The sequence below is a fragment of the Catharus ustulatus genome, chromosome 11 (assembly GCF_009819885.2).
Source record: "Catharus ustulatus isolate bCatUst1 chromosome 11, bCatUst1.pri.v2, whole genome shotgun sequence".
In the NCBI taxonomy this organism is placed as follows: domain Eukaryota; kingdom Metazoa; phylum Chordata; class Aves; order Passeriformes; family Turdidae; genus Catharus; species Catharus ustulatus.
The window spans coordinates 14,463,550-14,477,359 of NC_046231.1; the positions used below are offsets into that span (position 1 = coordinate 14,463,550).

At 49.7% G+C, this 13,810-nt stretch overlaps 1 protein-coding gene across 6 annotated transcripts in view; it reads left to right on the top strand.

Annotated features, from left to right (window-relative positions):
• Positions 1-5,716: 5,716 nt before the first annotated feature.
• The window catches only part of PLEKHG4 (pleckstrin homology and RhoGEF domain containing G4), an 86,550-nt gene continuing 78,456 nt past the window's right edge, over positions 5,717-13,810 (top strand). For 3 of the 6 annotated variants that reach the window (XM_033069586.2, XM_033069587.2, XM_033069588.2), the window contains exon 1: positions 5,718-6,417. In XM_033069586.2, the coding sequence (XP_032925477.1) occupies positions 6,415-6,417 (3 nt within the window). In that variant the 5' untranslated portion in view covers positions 5,718-6,414. Of the gene's footprint in view, positions 6,418-13,810 lie in introns of all 6 variants that reach the window. The other 3 variants (XR_004419025.2, XM_033069584.2, XM_033069585.2) reach the window with 2 other exon arrangements.

Below are 13,810 nucleotides of genomic sequence, written 5' to 3' on the forward strand. Positions count from 1 at the left end.
AGCACCCAAGAGGGGAGCCCACTGCAGTGGGGAAACACCCTCAGGGTGTGGATCACTGGGATGGTGTCTGGGCAGGAGGCTGGCTTTCCATCCAAGCCCTGCTCCTACCTGTGCTGGCTGCATTCATGACTTCAAGGAGAAGTCTCTGGAGTCTGTTGCAGCAGCATTAACCCAAGAGTGGTGTGCAGCCACTTCATAAGGCCTGGGGGCACCTCTGTGTGTCCCCTTGGCCCAAATTTAAAGGAACCCAGAGCTGCTCTGACTGAGATGGGTGTCTGGGATGAGTGTAGAACCAGGACTTTGTCCTGTAGACTCTGGCAGTGACTGATGCCAGCTGAGCCAAAATCCTGGGCACTTGGGGATGCCCAGAGCTAGTCTAACCAGCAAGTACGCTGCATGTATTGAGTCCAACTGGCTTGTCTGGGAAGACACTGTGTGTCATCAAGGTGTGCCCTGATATCTGGGCAGAGGCTGTAAGGCTGATATTGCCCTGCTTGCATTGCTTCTCTGTGGGATTGCACACAATGAATGGTTTGGGTTATAAGGGACCTCAAAGTTCCACCCCCCCTGCCACATTCCAGAATGCCACCCACTAGACCAGGTTGCTCAAAGCCCTGTCCAAGTGTGCCTTGAACACATCCAGGGATGGGGTATCCACAGCTTTTCTGGGCAACCTGAGCCAGTGCTGCAGCATCCTTTGAGTAAAGAATTTCTTCCTAACACCTAATCTAAATCTCTCCTCTTTTTGTCTTAAAATCAGTCCCCCTTGTCCTATCACTCCTTGCCTGCATAAAAACTTTTCTCTTTTTATTGTAAGCTTCCTTTAAGTACTGAAAGGGGCTCTAAATCTCTTCAAAGCCTCCTCTGCTGAAGGCTGAACAGTTCTAACTCTCTCAGACTATCCACACAGAAGAGGTGCTCCAGCCCCAGGATCCTCTTTGTGGCCTCCTCTGGTCCTGCTCTGACAGGTCCATGTCATTCCTGTGCTGAGAACCCAGACCTGGATGCAGTACTCCAGGGCAGGGCCAGAGGATGAGAATCGCCTCTGTAAATATGTGCTGCAGCCAGCCTGATGTGTGAATTTAAAAAAAAAAATATTCTTTCTTTCCCTTGTGGCACACGTGGGTATTTGAGCCCCTCAAAGAGGGGGATTTCTGTTCCTACAGAATACCTCCTGTAAGACTTCCTGATGGTTAACTGCAGGCCATGTTGCACGTGGCACTGAACAACATCTTGAATTGTAGCTGGAGACTTAGTAATTGAGTTGCTTCTGTTCCTTCAGATGGTGAGCGTGACCAGCTGTTGTTATGTAGTCTCTCCTTCAGTCCTTCTGGGAAATCACACCATGATTATATTTCTGGCTTAAGAAATTTTTCCCCTAATCAGACTGGGCCTCACAAAGAGGTTGCCACTTAGTGGTAATTACTTGCTTTAGAAGCTGAATGTCTCTTGAGGATTGCAAATAGCGGATTATCAAATTAATTAGTTAAACCAAGATGTGCTTTTGTGAAGCCAAGACCTGCTTTACTTGTGATCTGAAATAAAGGTTTAAATGTTATTAAACTGCATACAACCTGTTCTTGTCTCCCTAATGGGGGGAGAGAGCTTGTTCCTTCCTCAAGTGTAGTTGGTACAAAGGGGTGATTGCAACTCTACTTGCTGCATCACTTGTTGCCTTTCTTTCACAAAACCCTGTTTTGACCAAAATCTACCACTTGTGGATCCCTTCCAAGCTCAGATATTCTATGAGGGTTCATTGTGGATAGCTTGGTGGGATGGTAACGTACCTTTCCTTTCAGGGTACAGCTTAATCCATGGGATATCTGCACTGCTATATCTGTGGACATGGGAGCTGGTGGAGAACCCCAGTCTGGTGATGAGATACCTGGAAGTAGATTCAGAGACATCCACTTATCAATGGGTTAGCAGGAGCCATATATCCTGGAGTAGTGCTCTCCCACAGCCCATTCCCAGGATCTCCATCCTCAGAAGTCTCTGTGGCCACAGGAGGTTCCCTGTGCTGTGCTGAGGACTGCACCAGTGATCGCTCTAAGATAACATGGAGCTCATGGGGGTATTTTCCTAAGAGCTGTTGGCCACAGTAATGTAATCATCCTGCTAACATCCATATTGCACAACTTCCCCTAGGTCAGGAGATGTCCTTATCTGGCATCTGAAACATCTGTCTTGTGTTGCTTCCAGCATAGCTGAATTCTATTCATAAAAGAATTGAGCATTTCCTGATTTGCACAACTGAAAATAAGCAGAACTCTGCTAAGTGGTGACCCAAAGACAGAGGTCCTTCCCCTGCCTCCTACCTCTGTCTGTGCTCTCTCCCAGCTCTAGGTTGTGGTGCTGCTTTAGGCACTTGAGAAATACTGCAGCTCCAGAAACCAGATCCAGGAAAGGATGAAGGAAGAGAGAGAAAAGAGATGAGGGTCTGAAATTAGAATCTCTGAAATTTTCAGAACAGTTGTACTGATCCCTCTTCTATCTCCTATTCTTCTAACACTGGGGAGGCCCCACAGCCTTTAGAGGTTGGCTCCCATCCTTCCTAATGTCAGAGTTTGCTGCCTTTTTAAAATTCACCCTAGAACAGGCTGTGCTTAGCAATAGTCAGCTGCTGCTGAAGGTAGGTACCAAAGCAGTCTCCTTGGTGTGAAATTGCCCCTCAGTTCCATACAAAGGACCTGGGTCTGTTGGATGGGAAGCTGGGGCACCCAGATCTCTGCCAGCATGGATGACAGCAGCCCCTTGCAGTGACTTCAGCAATTAAACCAACCCCGAGGAACGCGCAGGCCTCGTGCGAGAGCAAGGAGCTGCTCCTGAGAGGAGACAGAGTGACACTGTGCTGGGAACAAGCCTGGCATTGTTGTCAGCCTCAGTCAAGAGGGGCTTTTAAACACCCACTGAAGTGCTGGCTACAGCTGTCCCCCATGTGCTTATGGGGGAAATGGATCTACAATGCAGAAGATGGAAAGGCCACATTGCAATTAAAAAAAAAATTAAAAATTAGTATCCAGCCATGAGTAAACAGCAGTGTGATGCTCCCCTTAGCACCATGCCATGGCAGAGGAAATCACGTCACTGGCTCTGACTGGGATGGGGCTGAGCTGGACTCAGGCTCTTCAGCCTGGAAATCCATATTGGGGAAGGTGCTCCTGAGCTTTAAGGGCAGTGTAGGAAGGGGAGGAGGTGTGAGATTGGGCTCTAAGTTGCTCTTGTGTTTGGCAGTCTCTATAAATGGCGCTGTCAACTTCCCTGCATCCTTCTGAGTGGTGTTGGCTTGAGAGCTTGTGGAGAGCTTTCTTTTGTCATGGGAAATGGGATAGGAACAAGGGCTCTGACTACCTCTATGGTGCCTTCCTCATCTGTTTGTTTATGGGGATGCTGCAAGCTCCTATAGCACTTCTCTCTTTCTGTGGGAAAAGTGTCACTTTTCTCTTTCTGGCCATCAGAGAGCTGGAATTAGGTGGCTTGACAGTATCTTAGCAGGTAATTCAGAACTAAAAGAGATGACAACCTTGTGCTCCCAGGCCACCTGAAGGAGACAGAAAAGCCAAAAGCTGCTCATCCTGGGTCTGCTGCCAAAAGTCAGTGTAAGAGACCTGACCAGTTCAGCAACAGCATGGGAGCAGGTTCTCTGCTCCATCTCCTTCATCCCCATGGGCTCTGGGGATGTCCCAGTCTTACCTGGCTCTGCATTGCCCTTGTGCTGCCTGGGGAGCCCCCCTGAAGGAGCAGGAGCTTTGGCCTGCAACTGGAATAGCCCCAAAATTCCCAGGCTTGTTACTCAGGCTGCTGATTGCCAGACTTTTTTGAGACTCCCGATCTTTATTTGGAGACTGGTCCCCCTGCAGACCCCAGAGTAATTGCAGTGACCTGTTTGCTGGATAAAAATAGTTGGGTGCAAGGCTAGCAGAATCACACATGGTGTAATTTTTGGGGTTGTCCTGTTCAGAAAAATGAATTGGATCTGATCCCTGTGGGTCAGGATTTCTCTATGATTCTGCAATCTGGGTTAGCCCTGGGCAGCCATGGCCTCTTGAAAGGAAACATACATGTAATGCTGCAGTTGTAGAAACAGTACATAAAACTGTTCCTACAGTTTTCCATATAACATCTGGATGTGAGGGGCATGCTGGATCTCTTCTACCTCCTTTTATTCTGTGATGGGGATATGCCTCTAACAGAAATAGCCTGGTACTTGTGACAGCACAAGGCTTGTCATGGCCAGTCATGTGCATGGTACAGAGACATTGCTCTTGGTTCTCCCTCCTCTCTGGGAGTGGGCCAGTCCCTAGGGAGACTCCCAGCAAGCACCTGCAGGAGGACATTGCAAAGGTTAGCCAAATGTAATCATGCTTATTGCCTGGGAGATGTGCTGGGGGGAACGGATGAAGGGCAAAGCTACTCTGCAAATGTAGCCTTGTACAGACCCTGAAAGCTGTGGTCAGAGGCTCTGCTGGGGAGCTATGCCAGGCTCCTCATCCTCCTGATATGAATATGAGGGGGAAAGAAAGGCTCTTTTGCATGCACAGATGAGATCTAAGATCTCAAATTAGTTGTTGCAGATAACAACTAGGTTGTGCCTGTGCTGGGTTGTTAATACTTGAGGTGGCAGTTTGGTGCCCAGTTTGGCATTAGCAACTGCTGTCACCTGCTGTCACCTGACATGGACACTGGTTGCAGAGGCAGTGCTGCTGTGGGGAGAATGTGACAAGCAGTTTGAGGCCATGGGGAGCCTCTGAAGCATGGGCTTTTTGAGAGCCAGGTGCTGAACAGTGAGGCAGCTGCTCAGCTCTGGTCACTGTCAGTGTCACAGCCCATTTTAGCAGAACATCTCTGTGGCTTAAGGAAATGCAGCAGCACAGCAAGCAGCTGATGGATTGGATGGTTGGCTTTGGGGCTGCTCAAACTCCTGGTTGCTGGTTGGGTCTGGAAACATGTGATGAGGCCATCGTATGCAAAGGGCTTTTAGGGCAAACTGTTGTCACTCCTCCATGGGAGAGCAGGATCTGAAGGTGGTCTTGAGTATGGCCTCTGCAGCTGGCCCTGTGGATCAGGGTTTGGGAAGACTTGGACTCCACCCCTTGAGCCAAGGCAGCAGAGGTGTTGGCAGCAGTTGTTCAATCTTTAGCAGGCAAGTGCCCTTTGCTGTGCTACTTGTCCATGCAGGAGATGTCTTCCCTTCTGCTGTAGGTCCTCACATCCTGCCTGAGTCACCCTGTCTCTTGGGGATGGATTGGTTTGTGTGACCTCTCCCATAAGTGGGGACAACCAAGTTCCAGCACTGTGAACTTCTTGATGGAAGGTCAGTCCCAACCAAGGCTGCTGAGACCATGCACTGCTCAGGCTGGGGAGACAGTTTCTGGTCCCTCCATCTCGTGCCCAGGTTTTGCCTGTGTGTCACTTCCCACCCTGCTTCCCGTCACACAAAGCCTTTGTGTGTCAGCAGATCCTGGGATGCCCCGCGGCACCTGCCTCTCTCCTCTCTCTCCGCCTCTGTGGCTCTGCCCTTTCCCGTTGTCACTTCTGGAGGCTGCTGCCTGCCTGTTTGGTGACCTTCCCCACTGCTCGGCCAGTATTTTGGCCCCTGGCCATCATAAAATTAACGGAGGGGTGGAGAAACTCGCCGTGTTAAATTACTTACTCATTTGGGAGGGGGTGAGGTCTCCACATCCATTGCATCCCAGTGCAGTTTGTTGCCGTTGCCTGAAGCGGTCACTGCTCCCTGTTTTCCTTCTAGAAGTTAGAAAAACAATTTTTCAGAGCACTCTCCCTTTATTTCTCGGCATTTTACTTAACCTGCGGCGGTGCCTCAGAACTCGTGGAGTGGAGAAACTTCCCCGGACTTAGAAAGAAGCAAGCCGAGAGGAAGCAAGGGGGGAGAATTTTGCTGGAAACCTCTTTGGGAAGCTGGAAACTTTCTCGGGATGCCTGCCTTATTTTTCTGTAGCAGTTATTCAGATCTTCCCGGGCGAAGGCAGCTCCCTGCCACGACGCGTCTGCCCTGAGCAGGTCTGTGCGGCGGGCCAGGCGCTCCGAGGGACGCGGAGGGCAGCGATGCCGTAAGGAGCGGCCCGGCAGCGCTTCTGCCTCTGCCCCTGTCCGGAAAGTCGCCGCAGGGCTGGGGGATGCGACACCCTGCTCTCGCTATGCCCCTCTGCCGTCTAGCGCTGGAGTTGGCTGTCAGAGAAACCTTCGAGGTCCCCTGCTCAGCCCCGGTAGTGTCATGAGTTAGATTAGTTGGAGCTGTGCTGGGGGCGGTGAGGGCTTGGATTACAGTCCAGAACTCAAAGTGCTTCGGTGGTTCACGTCGGAGGGGAGAGGAGACGCCCCGTCGCACACATGGAGGAAAAAGAGAAAAAACGCTGGTTTTGGAAGTGAGGGGGAATAAAGGAGGCCGGGAACATGGTAAGGAAATCTCTGCGAAGGGCTCTTGCCCTGGGCACGAGCAGGGCTGTGCGGGGCGAAGCTGCTAGCGGGGCAGCCTGCCTGGAGCCAGCGCACGGCACTAATGCCTGGAGTGGGAAACAGCTCTTTTGGCATTTCCCGTTACTCGAGTGGCACACTGTACTCTTGGTGCCAGTCCTGGGCGGTGGCTGCAGGGACACAAACTTCTTGTTGGCACTGACCCCTGCGAGGTGCCTGTCGGGCTGGAGCGAGAAGCTGGGATGGGTCAGTTCGGGCAGAGCCTTGTCTTTTGTGCTGCCTGGATGCTGGGCTCTCCTCCTGCCCTCGCTCTTTGCCACTCCTGCTCTGTGGCTCTGGGCATTGCCCTCTTGCAGAGCCTTTTCTCCTGCACAGGGTGGGCATCCAGAGAATCCCTGGAGCTGGGCAGGGATGTTCCTTTTCAGTGTCAAGTTCTGCAGGTGGGGATCTTTGGAGAGAGAAAAGCATAGTGAGCCCAGTGGGCAGCAGAGCACCCAGACTCCTTGGGAGTGGCTGCAGGGCTGTCCCCTGCCCAGCCACACTGGCACTGCCCTGCAAACAGAGGTGCCCAGCCCTGGGCTGTCAGCGGCTGCTGGGATTGCTGGCCCTATGGTGACATCCCACTGAGCACCAGTCCAGTTTCTGATGGTTTGCTCCTAGGCTCAGGATGAGATCCATGTCTCCAGCAGCCCCAAATCTCCTGGAGGTGTCCTGCTATGTTGTGGGCTGCTTCCCCACAGCAGAGGGAACAAAATCCATGAGGAGGACAAGCTGCTTGCATTGCTGCTATGCCTGGCAGTGACTTGCCCCTTAAAAGTTCAGGTTCTGAGCCTGCAGAAACTTGGCTTCCATTGAGGAATGAGTTGAATTCTGCAAGTTGAGCTAAGTTTATAGACCCATGTCTTTTCCCTTTACCACCCTCCAGCTCCTTTGCAGAGAATCCTGTGGTGCTCTTTGCCCTCACATGCCTGTCAGAGCCATGGTGTGCTCTCCTCTGCTATCCTTCTGTGGAGACATCTCACATCTGCTTCTCCATCCCAGTCAGAAGACCTCTTTCCCTCACCCCATTCCTAGTGTGTTCCTGGCAATTATTGGTCTATGCAGGTTATATTATGAAATTGATATAAAAGGAGAGCTCTGCTTGGGGTTGTGCAGGGTTGGGGCCATCCCTTGAATTCTCATGGACTGCATTTTACCATATGGGCTGGAGCTGTGCTTGTGAAGTTCTGCCCTGGGAGGTCAGAGGCAAAGACTGGCTGCTGCTACTCTGCTCCTTCAAGTTGGAGGTGTCTTTCTGATTCCCAAGTGCTTCAGCCCCCCTCTTTGGTGTTGTTCTAATGTGTGATACAAAAGCTATCTGAAGCAGGGGCCTTTGTGTGGAGGAGTGCCATGACCAGTGGTTGGACATTCAAGGACTGTGTATCACTGCTGAGGAGGGACTGTGTGCTCTTAGGAGCTGAGTGCAGCTGGAAGGAATAGGAACCAGAGGCCAAGCTACCAGACCCAGCTATGAGGGCTGGCCACATTGTGGACACCTCATGTCCATGGCAGGTATCTATTCTCAATGCTGTGGTAGACCAATCTACACTTTGGGAGGTACATTCCTGTGAGCAACCAAGTTGTGACTGTACCTCCAAGCCGTTCTGATTAACTTGAGTTTTTCGTGTCCTGCTAAATCAAACAAACCCTGCAGGCAAAAGATTTGGATCTCAGTGGATGTGTGTCAGTCTGCTGGCCTGCAGGAGACCTTCCATGGCCTCCAGCAGCCTGCAGGACTCTTGAAGACTTGGCTCCTGATAGAGGTCTGGCAAAGCACCACTGCTGGCTGCCTGCTCTGTGTGAGGCAGGTGATTCCTCTTCATGGGGTTTCAGTGTTAGAGCTGATGTGTGTGAATGGGTACATAAGGTTGTGGCAGATGCCCAAAGCACCAAATGGGTGAGACAGCTTGGGCCAAAGTAGCCCACTTCCACTAGAAGTGACTTCTGGAGCTGTGGAAACCCCATGGTGAGAGCAGGGCAGGAACCTGGCTGGGCTCTGTGTATCTTGCTCATGCATCATGGCTTTTGTGACTTGGGATCTATCTTCATTCCCTGGCATTCCCAGGATTCACCTTTCCTGGTGCTCCCTACAGAGAAGTTTTGGTGGCATCTCTATGCTGGTAGGAGAGAGGATGGGTTTCAGCAGAAAATAGGGTCTTTCTTTTATCCTCCAGTTATATCTTCTCCCAGGGTGGGAAGGAAATGAGTCTGGGAATCACAAAGAGCTTTAAGCATTGGGGATCTTCTTTCTTTATTTCTGTGCCAAAATAATGAGCAAGATGTTGGAACACAGACAAAGTCCAGACACATAATCCTAAGCACATGGAAGCAGTTTGAAAGCACCTCCTCTGGGGTAACAAGGTTGACAACTTGCATTTTGCTCAACTTCTTTTCAAAAGCAGTGGGTAGGTGAACATGCTGTTCATTGTAACAATAAAAATAATGGCTAAATGCAGGTGACAGGCCAGCTGCATCCAGGTATGTCCTTGAAGAGATTGCCAAATGTATTCTAGTACCACGTGGGAATGGAAGACAGCAGATGCTTACAGTGAGACAGCACAGGTGTCCAAGGAGGACTCTGTGCTGAGTATCAGCACTTATTTTCTGAAAACCAGCATCCTGTAGCATAGTCCCCTCTGGCAGTGCTGCTGGCCACCCAGCCCCATGGGTAGTTGGCTCTGAAGGCATAGCTTCAGCAGAAGAGATGGTAACACGTGAGCCTTGTCAGCATCTCGTGGCTGGTCACTCCAGATGAGACAGCCAGCATGTCTGCCTCTAAATTCTAGAGCACAGGCACAATGCTCAGCTCACAGAGCCTTATTTTCTAGTTGCTTCTCAAATGTAACCCTGTCTGCAACCAATCTGTGTAAAATTTGAACCATCCTACAGGCTGTGCATAGCCTTAACCTGAGCATTGGTTCTGAGTGTGGGTGGAAGTCACATCACAGGGGCTAGAGGCTCCTTTAGCACTGAAGTGCTGAAAAAAATCTCTGTTGAAACAATCAAGGTGTCCTGCAGAAACTATAAACTGAACCCACCTGTAGGCACTCATACCAGAGCACTTTTTGTTCCTATTATTGGCTGTCCACATATGATGGAACCTCCTGTTCCAGTCCTGCAGAGCTCAGTGTTGCCAAGGTCTGAAAAAGTGAGTAGTAGCACCAGGACCAGACATGTTGCTGACTGAAGAGCAACAAAAAGCAAGGAGAGCTTGCCAGGGTAAAGCTGCCCACTTCTGGCCATGGGATGCTCTGTGTTTTTTGCACCACTCATAGTACCTGGTTTGCAGCTCAGAGAAGTGAATGGACATGCCCTTGTTGGTTCTGAAGGTTTGACCATGCTCATACCTCTCTGCCACACCAAGTGCCTCATTTCTGTTGGCTGCCTTAGTCTTTCATTAAAATATTAACAAAAAATGGTGCCTTTATTGTGGTAAGTGCTGGTTTCATATGTATCCTATTTTTTGCATCACTGGACACCAAGATCAAAGCAGCACCGAATGAATCTGAAAGTCTTTCTGTCTGCTCAGATTTGCCATCCTACCATCAGCCTGGAAAACCCAGGATGAACCCTTGCTCCAGCTGGTGCAACCAGCCATTGATTTGAATGGAATCAAATAACTCAGCCAAGAGAAGACTTGCATGTGCTTCTCCTGGACACTGATGGATGTGGTAACGGAGAATCTCTGTGGGGCCTCAGAGTCACCTGCATGGGGCACACTGCTGTGTCTGCAGAGAAGGAAAGCTGCTGGAGTTCTGATGACCTTAGCTAGGTGTCCACCTTGAGCTTTGCAGCCTGTGTTAGGTGTGGCAGAGGCTTCCTGAGCAGGTTCCTTCAGGAGGATACCTTCCCTGAGGCTGCTTCTCAAATCTCAGTGCCTCCCAACAAAACCCCAGCCTTTCTGAGCCTCCAACATGGTTAAAGGATGTGGGTTATTTGCTGCCTGTTGTCATCTTGCTGAATACATTTACCTTTTGAACAAGGTCCCTCTCATATGCTCAGGAGGCTGGTATGCAGACCCGTTAATGGATCAAGGGGAAAAATGCCTGTGGATGTATTCTCCTTTGTGTTTGGGCTTATAACCACCCACGTTTTGGCATAGGTCCCTTCTGTGCACAAAGATCTTTTAGAAATTGCTAGTTAAATCTCCACCCTCCTTTGATATGTATGGAAATAATGGGACACGTGAGACTGTTTTCTGTTTGGAAAAAGAAAAAAATCTATAAAGGCAGTAGCTTTAAAAGCCTGTGTTTACCTCTTTCTAACTTGGGAATTTAATGAAAGAAATGCCCTGAATTTATGACTGATTTACTTCGCTTTCCGGGAGGCATGCATTTAGTGCTGTATCCAAATACAGGGGAAATGTTTTCATCTGAATCTGTCCCAGGTTTGCTGCTTAGGGGCAGGAGGAGAACTTGAGCACACACGTGTCTGTTTCCCAGTGAGCTCAGAGAGTCTAGGAATAAATCTTGGTCCAGGAACACTTCTCCCTTCTTCAGCACAGACTGATGCTTCTTGGAGTGGCCCATGGCTGGGCTGACATAACCATGGACATCTCTGAGGTGCCTGCTCTCTCCTTCTGGCTCATCCTTCCTCACAGCCTCTTCCTAAGAGGCATCTGAATGCTGCTGCTGGATGCTTTCTCCTATCAATGGAGTGCAGGGATGTGCTCCTTCAAGGAAGGTCCTTCTACACTTACTGCTTTCTCATGCACTCAGCCATCCCCTCCTGCAATTGCAGCTCTGCTTCAGCGCAGTTTCTGTACTCCTCTGACATAGCAGGACTTGCATTTCAGGAGCACATGGTAATACAGTGTGTTTAAGGCCAAAAGGAACTATGGCTCATCTGTTAGGGGATATTGGGACTGCAGAGTGTTACCTAGCTCCCATATGGAGTCTGGGAGCTCTTTAGAAAGGGTAATTTCTCTGTGGCATCCACCCTCAGTTATGGAGTTTGCAAGACATGTAGAATCCACCAGTCCCCATGGGAGTCTGTCCAGCAGCTCATGCACCTTGCAAAACGAAGGAGTGAGATCTGAACACGAGTCCAGAATGTGTGCAACACTGGCACAGAACTAATAATCTAAATACTGACCCCATGAAGATCGTTTTTGGCACTCATCAGCTGGCCTGATGAAGGATTATCATTTTCTTTTTGAGCACAGGCGGCTGCCCATCTGTTATAAGATGCCCCCAGATGGGTGTCTGAACACAGGGGGCTGGCTATGGCCTAATGCCTCTGACTAAAAGGTGTTAAAATGAGCTGACCTGTTTGGTGAAGAATTTACTTAAGGTATTTTATCACTGGTACAAAGAAATCTTTAATCTGCCTGGAGTGCCCTGTTAGTTGGTACCCATTAGACAGAAATGAGGAGGGACACAACATACTGCTGCTTGGGTTGGTTTGCCAGATGGATGCCAATGCCTGAAGTTGAGAGCAGAGCAAATGCTGTCACTAATAATAGGGTGAATGAGCTCAAGCAATTTCTTTTGTTCAATAGCAGAGGAAAAGGTTTTTAGTGCATTTGTGGAAAGAGCCCTGTAAAGAAAGGGAGTCGGCTGCAAGGTCTCAGGACTTGTATAGAAGTGGCCTGTGAAATTCTTGGCTCTGTCTGTGATATCTAACAGGATTTAGCAAGCCTTGTCTGAGCCTGTTGTAGGAACATGACACTTGGAATGTGGAGGTCCCTGGCTGGACTGTGGCATACGGTGCCATGGCCAGAGTGTTGGTGCCCAAGGCAGGGCAGCCTGTGCAGTCTGGCAGCAGGAGAGAAGAGCAGAGCTCCAGGCAGTCTCGAGGAGGTGGGAAGGTGCACATGGCTGACAATGGGCAGTGAAACCAGGCTGCCAGCACTCACCCTCTTCCAGCACGAGTCTGTTTCTGAGAACGTTGTTCTAAAAGTAACCAAAGCTTTGCAGCACAGAGCACAACTTGTTAAATTAATTGTATTGTTAGAGCTATGCCAGTGATATTAAAAAAAAATAAAAATCTGTGCTTAGACAGTTATTTCAGATTAAGGACTTAATCCCTTGATTAAACTAAACCAAAATAAGCTGGTGTCCAGCTGTAAGATGGTGTTTTATACACAGCTCTTCTCATCTACTTGCAGGCCCTTGTTTCAGCTGGAAGATGTCTGTTTAAGGACAGGGCTTTGATCTGTTCTCTCAGCTGCCCTTTAAACACCTGTATCATCTCCTTGATCTATTTCTGATCGAAAGTAACTGTTCTTTGAGAGCAGGGCTCATTTGTTGCTATGGATAAAAGACCAACCTCCTGCTTAGTACATTGAGAACTTGTTAGCGAGCAAGACATGTCCCTGTGAGGAAATGCTTATCTCAATTTCCCAGTTCTTTCCCACTCTGAGTAAAAGACAACTTTCTTGGATTGTGGGTCACCCCCACTTTGGCCTCTTTAATCTCCAGCAGTGGTCAACAGCTCTTATATTGTGCTGGATGCTGCACAGACAAAGGAGGAAGTTACAATCTCTTCTTCAGAAAAGCTGGAGTACAAAAACCTGCAGGGTAGAGAGAAGTAAGGTGAATTAGGTGGAAGGTGCTGTATTAGACCCAAGTGAACAGGGGTCTTGGGCTGGGGAGCAGGCTCAGGTGACTGATCCTGTTGCCATATGATAATGCCTCTGTTAGGCCACCTGCAGTGTGGTGCAGAGCCAGGATGTACCTGAACCAGTCTGTCTCTGTTTCCTGCTATTCCCTACCTTTTGCCCTAGCACAAGGTGTAGTTGTGCACTCCAAAGCTTACAGCTTGCAGGAGGTCATGCTTCACTTTCAAAGGAACCTGGGGGTCCCCCCTTGAGTGAAAACAAACCAAGCCTGAGCTTGGAGAGATCACCCAGCTTTGGGCCTGCCTCGCCCCAGCTGCGCACGCCCAGATCTACAGCATGCGCAGAACAGGGACCTCGGAGCTGAAAAGCAAATACATCATTTTTCCCTTTGTTTAATTAAATGAGAGATCATGAGTTAATCGCTTCCAAGCGCTTGTTTTCCTGCAGTGCCTGGAATGATAATCCTGTGTGCTGCCCAGTAGGAGCTGCTTTGGCTGCCGCAGCCGCGTCAACACGGAGTAGGGCTGGGAGAACAGAGGGAGGCATCTGGAAATGATTCTCTGAGCTCCGTCTGCAGAGCACCACTCCCTGCAAAGCTGTAGGAGCTGGTTTATCCACAGGCTATGGAGCAGTCCTGCCTGCCTCAGTGCAGGGAGCTGAGCCAGCTTACAGCCATGCCCTTTGCAAGGGATGCCATGGTGGCACGCAGAAAGCAGCTTGCTTTTGGAGGTAGAGCCCTTCAGCAAAGCTGGCCTGGGTGAGACTGCAAACACT